This window comes from Mustela nivalis (genome assembly GCF_964662115.1).
Source record: "Mustela nivalis genome assembly, chromosome: 13".
Classification (NCBI taxonomy): Eukaryota; Metazoa; Chordata; class Mammalia; order Carnivora; family Mustelidae; genus Mustela; species Mustela nivalis.
Genome location: NC_139032.1, coordinates 58,707,131 through 58,723,301, shown reverse-complemented (window position 1 = coordinate 58,723,301; position 16,171 = coordinate 58,707,131). Strand labels below are relative to the sequence as shown.

The 16,171-nt window shown below is 41.1% G+C and overlaps 2 protein-coding genes across 2 annotated transcripts; both read left to right on the top strand.

The window, feature by feature from the left end:
- Positions 1 to 738: 738 nt before the first annotated feature.
- LOC309846103 (olfactory receptor 13C7-like) lies at positions 739 to 1,695 on the top strand (the record flags this gene model as incomplete). The annotated part of the gene is made up of 1 exon (XM_082694807.1): positions 739 to 1,695. One exon carries the CDS (start codon positions 739 to 741, stop codon positions 1,693 to 1,695), a length of 957 nt encoding a protein of 318 aa, XP_082550933.1.
- Positions 1,696 to 14,908: 13,213 nt separating this feature from the next.
- On the top strand, positions 14,909 to 15,868 carry LOC309846101 (olfactory receptor 13C7; the record flags this gene model as incomplete). The annotated part of the gene is made up of 1 exon (XM_082694805.1): positions 14,909 to 15,868. One exon carries the CDS (start codon positions 14,909 to 14,911, stop codon positions 15,866 to 15,868), a length of 960 nt encoding a protein of 319 aa, XP_082550931.1.
- Positions 15,869 to 16,171: the final 303 nt, after the last annotated feature.

The following is a 16,171-nucleotide window of genomic DNA, read 5'->3' as shown; positions in this document are numbered from 1 at the left end:
CCATGGTTACAGAGGGGGAATGTGGAAGTGCTTCCATTGGGATCTGACTGAACTATTAACAGGATTTTGCCTACTGACAGTGCAATGAAGGGAGATCACCAGGCAAACTCACAAGAAATGAAGTATAAACCTGACATAAAGTAACAAATATAAATAGTAGGCAGGTCTTAATGTTCCTGACCTCTGTCCATCACGATCTCTCCATGTAGGACTCCACATGGAGCCAAAATGATAGTTACAAAATTACTATACAAACACAGAATTAGAGCCAGGGGAGTGATGCCAGGGGTTAGCATCACTGAGTGTGACAGCCTGAAGCCCCCAAGAACACTGCAGGGACAATTGTGGGCAGGCAGGGCTGGTGAGAAGAGTTAGTCAGTGCCCTGGACCCATGTGTGCAGCACACCCTCAGGGTTCCTCTTGTGTGTTCCCATAGAGATCTTTCCTTCCAGTGTGTTAATACTATTGATTTGGCTACAGTTTTGCCATATATTGCGGTTTGGTTGGGCTTCCAGGGCCTGCTCTTTCTGCTTTTGATTTGATATATCCCAACTTTTAAGGTATTTCAGTGGACAATGATTTTTAGAACTTTGCTGCTGATATTATACACTGGCATGACAAAGGGTAAATTTAATTAATAGATTCTAGAAGGACCTCATTGTTATCCCCACATATTGATCCCTATAAACATGTGTTTGCTGTCCTCAGTTTTCCTGAGGGTAGAAGAGAGAATTTAAAATGGAAGTGGCCAACAAATCTGTTCTGGCAGGATTTGTCTTGTTGGGGCTCTCAGATCAGCCAAAGCTTGAAAAAACATTCTTTGTGCTCATCCTGTCCATGTACCTGGTGATCCTGCTGGGCAATGGAGTCCTCATCCTGGTGACTGCCCTTGACTCCCGCCTACACACGCCCATGTACTTCTTCCTGGGGAACCTCTCCTTCCTGGACATCTGCTACACAACCTCTTCCATCCCTCTAGTCCTGGATGGCTTCCTCACTCCCAGGAAAACCATCTCCTTCTCAGCCTGCACTGGGCAGATGTTTCTCTCCTTTGCCATGGGAGCCACAGAGTGTGTGCTTCTGGGCATGATGGCATTTGATCGCTATGTGGCCATCTGTAACCCCCTCAGATACCCCATGGTCATGAGCAAGGCCACCTATGTGCCCATGGCGGCCAGCTCCTGGGTGGCTGGTGGAGTCAATTCCTTGGTGCAGATCTCCCTTGCAGTACAATTGCCCTTCTGTGGGGACAATGTCATCAACCACTTCACCTGTGAGATCCTGGCTGTCCTGAAGTTGGCCTGTGCTGACATCTCCATCAATGTGATCAGTATGGCAGTGGCCAATGTGATCTTCCTGGGGGTCCCAGTTCTGTTCATCTTTGTCTCCTACATCTTCATTCTCACCACCATCCTGAAGATCCCCTCAGCTGAGGGGAGGAGAAAGGCCTTCTCTACATGCTCTGCCCACCTCACTGTGGTGGTCATCTTCTATGGGACTATTCTTTTCATGTATGCGAAGCCCAAATCTAAGGACCCCCTGGGGGCAGACAAGCAGGATGTTTCAGACAAGCTCATCTCCCTCTTCTATGGGGTGCTGACCCCCATGCTCAACCCCATCATCTACAGCCTCAGAAACAAGGATGTGAAGACTGCTGTGAAGACCCTGGTGAATCAGAAATGCTTTGCCCAGTGAGTGGAAGAAAGCAGCATATCCTGTGATTCTGTGCACACAGGTCCCCTAGGAAATGGCTACTTCATATGTATGGATTTGTTTGATAGTCCTACACATCAGTTCCATCATAAAACTCCCCAAATGATGCACATCAGGATGGGGCTTTCCCGAATGACTGATAAAGGAACATCAAGTCTTTAGAATAAAGAAGGGGTTGTGCTAAATCACCTAGAAATTAGAATAAGTGACTATTAAGTTTTATTTTTATTATGAAAAAACAAGTAAAAAGTAAAATTTCAAAAGAAAAACACACTTTCCTTGTTCCTGTGCAGGCCAGCTGCATGTTATATGTGCCATTATGTTGTTTCTGCTCTACTGTGCAATGGGGAAGAGGGTGGCAGTGAGGAAAAGTCACTTCTTCATTGGTGTCCAAAATGAAAACCAACCTGCCATTTTGGAAAATCACCAACACCAAGACATCCCAAATGACACTGTTTCGCCCTGCAAGGAGCCCAGAGGGTTGCTGTTTGATTATTTCCTGCTTAATATCTTAGAACCAATTTTGGGAACCTCCATCTTCTTTTACTGTACATAAAGCACATCTATTCCTGCCCAAACTTATGAAGGGGAACTTTGTGTCAACACCAATCAAACTCCAGATATTGTAGGCCAAGAATAAAATTTCTAAAACTCTCTAGTTCATTATTACTACACTGCAAAGTTTATATTCTGAGTTCCTTTATTTCCCTAGAAAATGTTTGCAATCATCCAGACCACAGTGGTCAAACTCAGTTTCCTCTCTCTCTTCAGGATTTGGACTGGACACAGGCACCAGTTGTTAAAAATCTACCTGTAATTACCCTTGTGGTTAAGAACATGGATTTTGGAGCCTGACTGATGGGGAGGTGCCTCTGCCTGTGTTAATATCAGGTACATTAAAACAAAACAAAACAAAAAAAAGGTGACTTAATCTTGTAGATTTGTAGTTTTCTAATTTGCAAAATGGAGATAATTAAGCCAACCCCATGGAGTTATTGTGAGGATTAACTTAAAATAAAGCATATGCATACACACATGCAAAAATATAAAATGCACAAAGGCTAGCAAAGAATATCTTCCAAATTGATAAATGAACATTATTATTATTATTAAAATTTGTTAAATAACTCCTTTGTGGAAGCCTTATGACATTTGAAGAGAGAGTTCAATTCCACACTTAACTGAATCAATTCTAATTTATTTTTATAGCACGTTTTTGTTTGGCTTTCTAACTTATGAGCCAACAATCCCATTTCTCTGGGCATTTTTCCCGGTCACCCCTCTTCCTTATCCACATAGATGAGGTACTCATGTCTGTGCTGTGTGACACTGACTCTGCCTAAGCCAACCAGATTCTTCCTGCAAGGTTTTGGGGATTGTTGTTGATAACCAGGGAGCAGGTCACTGGATCCATAACACACATACTTAGGAGTTTTGAGGTAATTGTGTTTGCCCACGTGTATTGGGGTGGTAAAGAGAAAACAAGTTTGCAAAGAGGAAAAAATAAAAAAGAACAGCCAAAGAGCAAAGATGATGAGAGCATCCTCATATGTCCCCAGTTCTTGGTTTCCAATTTTTCATAGGCCTGATCCATATTCCTACACTTTTGCTTCTAAAGAACACTCCTCTATCTTTGCACTAGATTCCATCTTCCCTAGTCTAGATTAAGTTACTTTCTTTGAAAGAGAGCAACAAAAGTTTTATCTAATATGATTGCCACCTTGTATAAAGCGGATAGTCTCTATAGTGTGCCTTGTGCAAAGAGCGCCAGGCTACAAGCCACAGCAGAAATCTTCAAGAACTCAGTTTTAAAACAGTTGTTGTTAGCTCCATATGTAATGCTTCTTGTCATCAATTACTACCTTCCTGCTACAGTGGCTTTTCCCTTTGTGGATCCTATCACCTGTAAATTTGGAACATGTTCAGAAGTTCTGGGTTCAAATCCCTGCCCTCCCACATGGAGCTGAGAGACCAAGAGTGTATGCTCTGGAAGAATTTCCAGTATGTTCTTCCATACAATGAAGTGGGAGTACTAAATCTGAGGTGATGCCCACCTGAGAATTTCCTTGGATCTCTGGTTCTATTCTCTGGTGGGAGAGTCCCACTCTGTCTTACAGCAGTATTTCAGTGTTTGAAGCTGAGGTTTCTCTCACCTCTTTAGCTGTTCATTGCTAGGAGCATCTTCAGAGCCTCCTTCTTCCCCAATAGGTTCAACAACCAAACAGAACACAGGCTCTTAAGGAGCTGATGTCATCCAACTCCTTCCATTGGCACAATGAACTGAGCAGCCATGATGGCGGGAGGCTATTTGCTAAACAGCAGGGTCTCATTCACAAAGGCTGATGTGGCTACTGCATCAGTAGACTGTTCAAACTGCCAGCAACAGCGACCAACCTTCATTTGAAGAGACTAGTCAACCACTTGGTAAGCTGATTGCATTAGGTCATTTCCATTCTGAAAGGGCAATGATTCACCTTGATTAAAATTAACACCTCGGGGCGCCTGGGTGGCTCAGTGGGTTAAGCCTCTGCCTTCAGCTCAGGTCATGATCTCAGGATCCTGGGATCGAGCCCCACATCGGACTCTCTGCTCAGCGGGGAGTCTGCTTCCCCCTCTCTCTCTGCCTGCCTCTCTGCCTCCTTGTGATCTCTGTCTGTCAAATAAATAAATAAAATCTTTAAAGATAAAATAAAATATAATTAAATTAAATTAACATCTCTTCTGAGTATGGGTTACCTTTCCTCTCTGTAGGGCATCAGCCAACATCACCATGTGAAAACTCACAGAGGATCTGATTTAATGACAAAAGATCCTGCATAATATCTCTTTGGGCCAAGATTCACTTAGCAAAGTTGGTATAGCTCTGAGATCATGATTATGGGATCCACTGATCCTTCCATATACTGCACCATCCAGAAGTAGCTGGCCCAAGAGAAAGACATAATGGTCTTTTGAAAGCACAGCTAAGGCACCAGCTTAGAGAGAATACTCTTCAAGAATGGGATGCAACCCTCCAGAATGCAGTATGAACCCTAAATCAATGACTGTTTTATGGTACTGTTTTCCCAACAGGAAAAATATACCGTCCAGGAATCAAGAGTGGTAGCAAGAATAGCTCTGGTTACATCTCCTCCAGTGAGCTCCTGGGGGAATTTGAGCTTTCAGTCACTGTAATGCCGGGCTTTATAGGTCTAAGGATCCTAGTTCCTAATGGAGGGTTGCTTCCACCAGGGGACAAAGAAAAAGCTTCATTATCAATTTTCATCATTTACTACTTGAAATATGATATTTCAAGATATTTGTAGCACTTAACTGAGTGCTACACAGCACTTACACAGTTCAGTGATTTTTTGATCAATCTATACAGTCTTGCAATTATCACTACAAACAAATTTTAGAACATTTATATCATTTCAAAAACTTCTCTTGTGCCCATTTGTAGTCAGTCCCCAAATCCAGCCCCAGGTACCCACTAACCAACTCATTTCTAGAAAGATTTGCCTTTTCTAGAAATTTAGATAATTGGAGTCATACAATATGTAGATTTTGTGTCTGGCATCTTTCATTTACCATGTTTTTGAGACTCATCCAGCTATAACACATATCAGTAGTCTCTCAAACAAGTATTCTATGGATCTGCCACATTGTGTATATTTAGTCATTGATGGACATCTGGATTTTTCCAGTTTTTGGCCCTCATGAATAATGATGCTACTATGAATGTTCAAGTACACAACTTTGTTTGGAATTGGTGGGTCATATGGTACAAATGTGTTTAATTCTAAGAAATTGTTAAACTATTTTCCAAAGTGGCTGTATCATTTTAAATTACCACAATGTATGACATGTCCAGTTTCTCTCTGTCCTTACCAACACTTGGTGTTAAAAGTCTTTTCAATGTAGCTCTTGTAGTGGATGTGCAGTAGTATTTCAGTGTAGTCTTAATTTGTATTTTCCTGATGGGCACTAATGTTGAGCATATTTTCATGTGCTTATTAGTCATTCACATACCTTTTTGGTGAAGATACTTTAAATTGGGCTATTTGTCTTTTTATTATTGAATCATATGTAGGAGTTTTTTGTTTTTTGTTTTTTTAATATTTGTTTGAGAGAGAGAGCATGTGAGTGGGGCAGAGGGAAGGGGGAGAGGGAGAGGAAGAAAGAGAATCCTCAAGCACACTTCCCACTTAGAATGGAGCCTGATGCAGGTCTCAATCCCAGGATCCTGAGATCATGACCCGAGCTGAAATCAAGAGTTGGGAACTTACCCATGTGAGCCACTCAGGCACCCCTAGTCCTATGTATGAGTTTTTTATGTAATCTGGACATAAGTCCTTTATCATATATATAATTTGTGAGTATTTTCAGTCCTTTTTGTCTTTTCTTTTTTTATAATTTTTTATTTTTTAAATTTCTTTTCAGTGTACCAGAATTAATTGTTTATGCACCACACCCAGTGCTCCATGCAATACATACCCTCCATAATACCCACCACCAGGCTCACCCAACTTTGTCTTTTCATTTTTATGGTGTCATTTGAGAAACAAAAGTTTTAAATTTTATAGTACAATAATCAATTTTTAAAAATAAATTTTGGTGTCTTATTAAGAAACTTTTACTTAACCCAAGGTCACAAAGATTTTCTCTCATGTTTTCTTCTAGAAGTTGTATAATTGTTAAGTTTTACATTTAGGTCTGTGATCTCTTTTGAAATAACCTTTTGTACGGTGTGAAATAGGTGTCTTATTTATTTTTTACATATGAATATTCAATTGTTTCAGAGCATTTGCTGAAAAGACTACCTCCCCGTCTGCCCCCCTCAATTGCCTTCGCCCCTTTTTGAAAGCCAATCGACCATAAATATAAAGACAAATTTCTTTTTTTTTTTTAAGATTTTTTATTTATTTATTTGACAGAGAGAGATCACAAGTAGGCAGAGAGGCAGGCAGAGAGAGGAGAGGAGGAAGCAGGCTCCCTGCTGAGCAGAGAGCCCGATGCGGGACTCGATCCCAGGACCCTGAGATCATGACCTGAGCCGAAGGCAGCGGCTTAACCCACTGAGCCACCCAGGCGCCCCTATAAGGACAAATTTCTTTTTTTTTAATATATATATATTTTAAAGATTCCATTTGTTAATTTGACAGAGAGAGATCACAAGTAGGCAGAGAGGCAGGCAGAGAGAGAGGAGGAAGCAGGCACCCTGCTGAGCAGAGATTCCGATGTGGGACTCAATCCCAGGACCCTGAGACCATGACCTGAGCTGAAGGCAGCGGCTTAACCCACCGAGCCACCCAGGTGCCCCAAATTTCTATAAGAAATTTCCATTTTGTTTTTTCTACTAAACTTAAAGCTGTGGCTATCCCCGAGTCAGGTTGAACTTCTTATGCCAAGAGACCAGCCAGCAAGAAAAGGAGTTATCCTAATTATATATAACTGATGCTAGTCATCAGGAGGAGATAGGGCTGCTTTTACACAATGAGGGCTGCTATGGACTAAATGTCTGTGTCCCACTAAAATACATGTGTTGAGGGGTGCCTAGGTGGCTCAGTGGGTTGAGCCTCTGCCTTCAGCTCAGGTCAGGATCTCAGGGTGCTGAGATTGAGCCCCGCATTGGACTTTCTGCTCAGTAGGGAACCTGCCCCCCCACCTCTCAGCCTGCTTGTGCTCTCTCTCTGTGTCAAATAAATAAAAAAAAAATTAAAAATAAACAAAATGCATGCATTGAATTCCTGAGTCTGTTACCTGGGAAACTCAACCTATGACTGCTATGTATCCAACAGTAGGGCCATATCCCAAGAAATTCGGAATCAGGTTGTCTGGCTTTTGAGAGAGCTATCATTTCAGTCCAGAAGTTATTCCATTGTCAGCACAACACAGCTATGGAGATAGAAGACAACACTTCACAAAAAAATAAAATAAAATAAATGTGGCATTGCATGGAGCAAAAGCATTGTGCATTTTCCATTTTAGAGGGGCTTGGTAAGCATCAGATTTCAGAATAACCCAGAAAGCCAAGGAACTGATAATACAACAGAAGATTGGTGGTGTGGTTATGGTCATCTGGGGATAGTACTCACAACAGGAGCAAACAAAACTATGCAAGTTGACTGAAGACCATCATGGTTTGGTGGATTCCAAGAAGTGATAGATGTCATCAAATAGGGAGCCTCATGTGTCTAATATTTGCACTGTGTTACTGCAGCATGTCAATTAATTACTGAGGACAGACCTTCTTAAACTTTAATGTGCATGTGAATCATCTGGGGATTCTGTTAAAATGCATATTATGGTTTAGTAAATCTGGAGTGGGACTAGAGATTCTGCAGTTCTAACACAATCCCAAGTGATTCGCTACTAGTCTTAGACTACACCTTGAATAGCAAGTACCTAGAATATTCTGGTAGAAGTAGTCTGTCACTGGGATTGATTTATTAATTTGTTTTCCTGATTGATTTATATATTCTTATTTGACTAATAATTTTGAGACAGCTAAAGGATTCAGATGAATGCAGTAATCTCTAGAGCAGCCACTGAAAAATAAGGCAAAGAGATACAGCCAAAAAGCCAATAGATAAATTAAAATCGAATCCATTCTAAGAACGATTAATTAACCCAAGAGATTGAAGGAAAGGAAAAACGGAGGGAAAAAAAATGATGAGATAAATAGAAAACAATAAAACAATAGTAAGCATATACCATAACAATAATTACTTTAAAAATGTAGGAGAAGAATAAATGAAACAAGATGGGATTGGGAAGGAGACAAACCATAAGTGACTCTTAATCTCACAAAACAAACTGAGGGTTGCTCGGGGGAGGGGGTTTGGGAGAAGGGGGTGGGATTATGGACATTGGGGAGGGTATGTGCTTTGGTGAGTGCTGTGAAGTGTGTAAACCTGGTGATTCACAGACCTGTACCCCTGGGGATAAAAATATATGTTTATAAAAAATAAAAAATTAATAAAAAAATAGTTATGGTAAGAAGGGAAAAAAAAAGAAATGAATAAATCTAAATCCAACTAATCAATTATTACATTAATCGATTAAACATACTGATTAAAATACAGAAACTATCAGGTTGGGCAACAAAAATAAACTCAAAATGGATGAAAGACCTAAATGTGAGACAGGAATACATCAAAATCCTAGAGGAGAACACACCCAGCAACCTCTTTGACCTTGCCTACGGCAATTTCTTGCCAGACACATCTCCAAAGCCAAGGGAAACAAAAGCAAAAATGAACTATTGGGACTTTATCAAGATAAAAAAGCTTTGCACAGCAGTCAACAAAACTGAAAAGCAACCTACAGAGTGAGAGAAGGTATTTGCAAATGTCTTATCAAATAAAGGGCTAGTATATTAAATCTCTGAAGAACTTCTCAAACTCAATACCCCAAAACCAAATAATCCAGTCAAGAAGTGGGCAGATGACATGAACAGACATTTCTCCAAGGAAGACATACAAATGGCCAACAAACACATGAAAAATTGCTTAACATCACTCAGCATCAGGGAAATACAAATCAAAACCACAATGAAATACCACCTCATATCAGTCAGAATATCTGAAATTAACAACTCAGGAAACAACAGATGTTGGCAAGGATGCAGGGAAAGGGAAACCATGTTATTGTGTTGATGGGAATGCAACATAGTACAACCACTCTGGAAAGCAGTTTGGAGATAGCTCAAAAAGTTTGGGAAAGAGCTGCCCTATGACCCAGCAATTGCACTACTTGGTATTTATCTGAAGGATACAAACATAGCAATTCAAAGGGGGTAATGCGCCCCAATGTTTATAGCAACAATGTCCATAATAGCCAAAATATGGGAAGAGCCCAGATGTCCATCAATAGATGAATGGAAGATATGGTATATATATATATATATATATATATATATATATATATATATATATATATACAATGGAACATTACTCAGCTATCAAGAAGAATGAAGTCTTGTCATTTGCAATGATGTCGATGAATCTAGAGGATATGATGCTAAGTGAAATAAATCAGTCAGAAAAAGACAAATGTCATATGATTTCATTCATATGTGGAATTTAAGAAACAAAACAGATGAACACAGGGGAAGGGAAGGAAAAAGAAAATAAGATGAAAATTGAGAGGAAGGCAAACCATAAGAGATGCTGAACTCTAGGAAACAAACTGAGGGTTGCTGAAGGGGAGGTGGGTGGGAGAATGGGCTAAATGGGTGATGGGTATTAAAGAGGGCACTTGTCACTCTGGAAAACAGTATGGAGGTTCCTCAAGTTGTTAAAAATAGAGCTACCCTACAACCCAGCAATTGTACTACTAGGTATTTATTCCAAAGATACAGACGTAGTGAAAAGAAGGAGCGTATGTACCCCAATGTTCATAGCAGCAATGTCCACAATAGCCAAACTGTGGAAGGAGCCAAGATGTCCTTCAACAGATGAATGGATAAAGAAGATGTGGAGGGGATATACATGTATATCTACGATGGAAGATTACTCAGCCATTGAAAAGGATGAATCCCTACCATTTGCATTGATATGGATGGAATTGGCGGGGATTATGCTAAGTGAAATAAGTCAAGCAGAGAAAGACAATTATCATATGGTTTTACTCACATGTGGGGCATAAGGAATAACGCGGAGGACCACAGGTGAATGGAGGGAAAACTGAATGGGAAAAAAATCAGAGAGGGAGACAAACCATAAGAAACTCTGGACTCTGGGAAACAAACTGAGGGTTACAGAAGGGAGGGGGTGGGGGGATGGGGTAACCGCATAACAGGTATTAAGGAGGGCACATGTTGTGATGAGCACTGGGGTTATATGCAACTAATGAGTCATTGAACTCTACATCAAAAACTAATGATGTATTAAGTGAACATAATTAAAAAATAATAAAGAGGGCACTCGGGATGAACCCTAGGTATTATACATATGCGATGAATCTCTAAATTCTACTCCCAAAACCAATACTACACTATATATTAATTGACTTGAATTTAAATTAAAAAAAAATAAGACTTATATGAGAATGGTTGGTTTGTTTTTGTAAGTGGCTCCATTCCCAGTATGGGGCCCAATTTGGGGCTCAAATTCACAACCCTGAGATCAAGACCTGAGCTGAGATCAAGAATCAGACACTTAATTGACTGAGCCACCCAGGGCACCCCACTGTATGAGAATGTTAAAAATGACTATTCTTAACAGCCCAAACTGGAAACAGCCCAGATGCTCATCAACAAGGAGGAAAGATAAACAAACTGGGATGGTCATATTAATAGGATACTACTCAGTAATAAAAAAGGATAAATCACTGAATCATTTAACAACATGGATGAATCTCAGAAACATTATTCTGAATAAAGACTTCGACAAAAGAATACTTACTGCATGATTCTATTTATATGATGTTTCTAAAAAGGTGAAACATATCAGAACAATGGAGATTGCTCTCGGCAGGGTGGTATTGGGGATGGACTGGGAAGGCGCATACGAAACCCACTGCAATGTTGGAAATATTCTCTAACTGGACTGGATTTGGGTTGCATGGGTGTGCACATCTGTCAAAACTCACTGGATGATCTGCTTAAGATGTCTACACTTGACTGTAAGTAAATTTTACCCCCCCCCCCCAAAATGAACAACTTTCTATCAGTCTGCCTAAATGTATGGACTAGTTATAATGACTGGTATTGGCAAGGCACAAATTGGTCTAATGGACTTCCTAGCAGCTTCAACACAATAGGAAGGTGTATTCTTTTAGGAGCTTGTTATTGTATTTGTCACCGTTTCTTTGCTCTAAATGATAGTGAAAATTCCCTCTCATATGCAGCTCATTTGAGGGCCGAGGATTCCTTCTTCCTTCTGATCTGATGCTAGGGTCTGGTTTCCCAGGATGGTTCTTGGTCATGATTTCATCATATATTTGTTGACTTACTGTTTAGTTACTGTGAGTTCCTTGTAAAATTATTGTGGAAGGAATGTTGTGGTTACATCTTCATTCCAGCTCACATCTTCAGTGTAAATGAGCATGTCTACAATGACTTATTGACTTCTTATTTTTTTTATTTTTATTTTTTTAATTTATTTTTTATTTATTTTCAGCATAACAGTATTCATTATTTTTTCACCATACTCAAGCCGAAGACCTGCCAAGGTCTGTCGCCAGGATAGTTTTCCCTTTCTCCCACCTCTTTCCTATCTCTTCGTGTGTAAATTCTCCCCCAATGTTCAAGTCCTGGCCAGAAATCTCCTGCTCCTTAAAGTCTCCTCAGGGCTCTAGATGGACGTTCCCCCCAAGTGTCCACAGCCATGCCTTGAGCACTTGACTTAGAAGCACTGTGCCCACAGTTGTTGGTTCTATAATACCATGAAGATAGAATTCTTGTAAATAATTCATATCTCTCTGGATCCTCTTCTCAAGAATATTAAGCATTTTGAAGTTTGTAGAAATTCAAGCAGGACATAGAAAAACTTCCCTTGATGTCCTTCAGTGGATTAAGAATGGAAAGTTCCAGCAAGAATGAATGAAAGAGAAAAAGAAGACTTCTCAGAGTGTTTTCAGCATGATTAGATCCTGGGGATTTTGTCCCAGAAGTATAAAAAGTTTTCTTACTTTGTATGATTGCATTTCCAAACTTTTAATCACGTCAGGGAGCACAACAGTCCCAATTACTGCACTGATTTCAAGTTGCCTTCTGGTTGTTCCTTTGGAGATTTTGCCTACAATACACTATCAAGACAGGTGGGAAGAACTGTTTTTCACCCCTTCTTTAAATCAGAGGTGGGCATCTCAGCCTGGGCCTTTCAAACTATTGTTGTTATTTCTGGCCCATGCACTATTCCCAAACTGTAGGGACACTTTCCCAGGAGGTTCCTTTTTTTTTTATATATAAGATTTTATTTATTTATTTGACAGAGAGAGACACAGCAAGAGAGGGTATACAAGCAGGAGGAGTAGGATAGGGAGAAACAGGCTTCCCCCTGAGTGGGGTGCCCAATGCAGGACTCAATCACCTGAGCCAAAGGCAGACACTTAATGACTGAACCACCCAGGCACCCCTCTCAGTAGGTTCTGATAAAGGTAAGTGAGAGTCCTTATCAGAGTGATCCTCAGCCTTTTATTAGCACAGTAAAATTTCCAGTCTCTGACTTGATTTTTCAAAGGGGTTGCGACTTGACAAGGGAAGAGGTAAAGCAATTTCAGTAGTCTTACAAAGACCGAGGGCAACACAAACCACTTCTTCCTGCATCAGAAAAACCTATGAAGAAGCCTATGAAACTTTTCAGTCTCATTTAATGGAGTCATCTAACTTTAGAGGCACCCTCAGAAATGAGATGGGCCCATGGTTTCAGAGCCCCTTCTTGTATAACTCCAGGGAGCATCATTCACATAGTAGCCATGGAAAGGCTTGAGTTGTCCCAGAGTTGGGCTCCAGAGGGCGCCATTTAAATTGCCTGCAGTGCCCTGAAGGAGCCTCCCTGGCTGAGGAGCCCAGACTTTTCCAATTCTCCTTCCCCACTTCAACAAGAGCAGCTCTGCTTTATGTTTGAGGGTTCTAAATTTAATAAAATGAAAGTTCTTTCCTAAAAAAAAACACCTTTCCTATATAGTTTGAACATCCTTGATTTCTTATAATCCCAATACAGAATAGGGTAAGCTGAGAATGTAAGAGAGGGAAGGAAGTACAGAAGTCTACACAGCAGGTTAGAAGGTTAAAAAGAATACAGCCTAAATCTTTGCCTTACAGACCTGATCACTTTCCACAGATTCAAGCATTTCCAGAAGGAATCTGACTATCATCATATGAGTAAGGAACTCTTAGAAAGCCCCCTGCTTGGTTCAATGTGAAGAAACGTTTTCTAATACGCTAGCACTCTGCAAATAATGCAGTATGCTGTTTGGGAATATAGTGAGCTCTTTGTTTTTAAAAGATACCAAACTGAAACTGAAAGCCATGCATCAGTGCAGTGCAGAAAATGACCTAGAATGGGAGAGAGGGTTGGACTAGATTACTTGGGGAGCATAATCAGTGACAGAATACTAGAATACTATGGCACCCAGGTGACATACCTAGCAGCTGAGTCAAAAGGCTCAAGGACTACTAATGTTCATTGATTCCTATAAAGGTGCTCATCCAGAGGGAGGGCGACCCAGTAAAATAAGAAAAAAAGCACTGCTTTAGTTATCTAAGAGAACTAGATTTCCAGAAGCTGTGATCCACTGTGCATTTTTAGAGCCAGTCCTCTATTTTCGTGGAACATAGGGTTCAAACTATTTGGGGCATACCAGCATTTCCAGAGGATGAAGTTACTCTAGAGACCCCCTCACACCAAACACACACTACCTCCCTTTCCACCTCTGCATGCCCAGTCTCTTTTTGTCCTTGAAAGCCCAGCTGGATTCCATATCATCAAAGGAGCCTTCCATAACTCTAGTCCCATCAATACCATGGATGCCCTTTCAGATATTTTAGCCTCTCTTGAATCCTTCTGCTTCCCTTTCCTGCTAAGTTGTGAGTATACTTAAGTCTGGTCTATGGGGCACCCCTGTCTCTCATAGGGACTGTCATCCCCACATACTAGGTGATCAACAAATATTTTAGTGGAAGGATGGTCAGACACTATTGGATGAATGGATGGGTGGATAGATGGATGGATGGAAATACAGATGGATGGAAAGCCCTGGAGCAGGTGACACCCATGAGAAAGGAAATCTTGGGAACAACAGGAGTTTGTTTTCTCTTAGATTAAGAGATCTAAGAGATCTCTGGAGAGAAGAGAGAAAATATGCAGTCACAACTAATCATTTCACTAGTAACTGGCACGAAGTTGGAGAACATGAAGGAAACGTAAAGTCACTTTTCTGATTGAAGTTGAATGAGATGAATTGCCATATGGACATAGAACCGTAAAAATGAATCTGTTATATGTCTTATCCCTGATCAAATTTATTAAATTATCAGAATCATCATTTTAAATATTACAAATTTGAAGTCCTATGGCTCCAAAGTAATTTCTGATTTTATTGCTTCTTTTTCTTGAAAGAAATAGAAACTGTGGACTTTCAAGACTATTTCCTAATCACTCAGCCTAACCAGAACTCCAGACCAGATGCCCTGGACCTAAGCAAGGCAAAGAATATTGAGTTTGGATCTCTGAGTGGTTTCCTCTGTTGAAAGAGGAGACATGTCATGGAAAATGCCAACCAGACCGTCTCTGTGACTGAATTTATTCTCCTGGGCCTCTCAGCCCACCCAAAGCTGGAGAAAACATTCTTTGTGCTCATCCTCCTGATGTACCTGGTCATCCTGCTGGGCAATGGGATCCTCATCTTGGTGACTGTCCTTGACTCCCGTCTGCACACACCCATGTACTTCTTCCTGGGGAACCTCTCCTTTCTGGACATCTGCTACACGACCTCCTCAGTCCCCCTCATTCTCGACAGCTTCCTGACCCCCAGGAAAACCGTCTCCTTCTCAGCCTGTGTCATGCAGATGTTTCTCTCCTTTGCCATGGGAGCCACAGAGTGTGTGCTTCTGGGCATGATGGCATTTGATCGCTATGTGGCCATCTGTAACCCCCTTAGGTATCCCGTGGTCATGAGCAAGGCTGCCTATGTGCCCATGGCAGCTGGCTCCTGGGCAGCTGGAAGTGCTGCCTCTATGGTTCAAACATCCCTTGCAATGAGGCTTCCCTTCTGTGGGAACAACATCATCAACCATTTTACCTGCGAGATCCTGGCTGTCCTTAAGTTGGCCTGTGCTGACATCTCCATCAATGTGATTAGTATGGGAGTAACAAATGTGATTTTTCTAGGGGTCCCAGTTCTGTTCATCTTTGTCTCTTATATATTCATCCTCGCCACCATCCTGAGGATCCCCTCAGCTGAGGGGAGGAAAAAGGCCTTCTCCACCTGCTCTGCCCATTTTGCAGTGGTGGTCGTCTTCTATGGGACCATCCTCTTCATGTATGGGAAGCCCAAATCCAAGGACCCCTTGGGGGCAGACAAGCAGGATGTTTCAGACAAGCTCACCTCCCTCTTCTATGGGGTGGTGACCCCCATGCTCAACCCCATCATCTACAGCCTGAGGAACAAGGATGTAAAGGCTGCTGTGAGGGACCTGGTGAGTCAGAAATGCTTTACCCAGTGATATCTGGAGGACAAATATCCCTGTAGTTCTGTGCTCTTGGCTCTCTCATCCATGAATCTCCAGAGAATGTATCCCCATAGAAGAGATACGTGAAGAATGATCACCAGAAAATAGAATTACATACATAATGGAGAACTTTGGCTATTACTGGACCCAAGTTGTAAAAATGATGAACCTTAAAACCTGGGAGGGTGGGACTTGAGGGGATCAAATGGGTGATCTACTAAAAAAACAAGTAGTGATTTTCTGGTTCCCTTCTAGGCACATCTGAATTCACCCTTGTGAGCAGTTGTTTCACTGTTT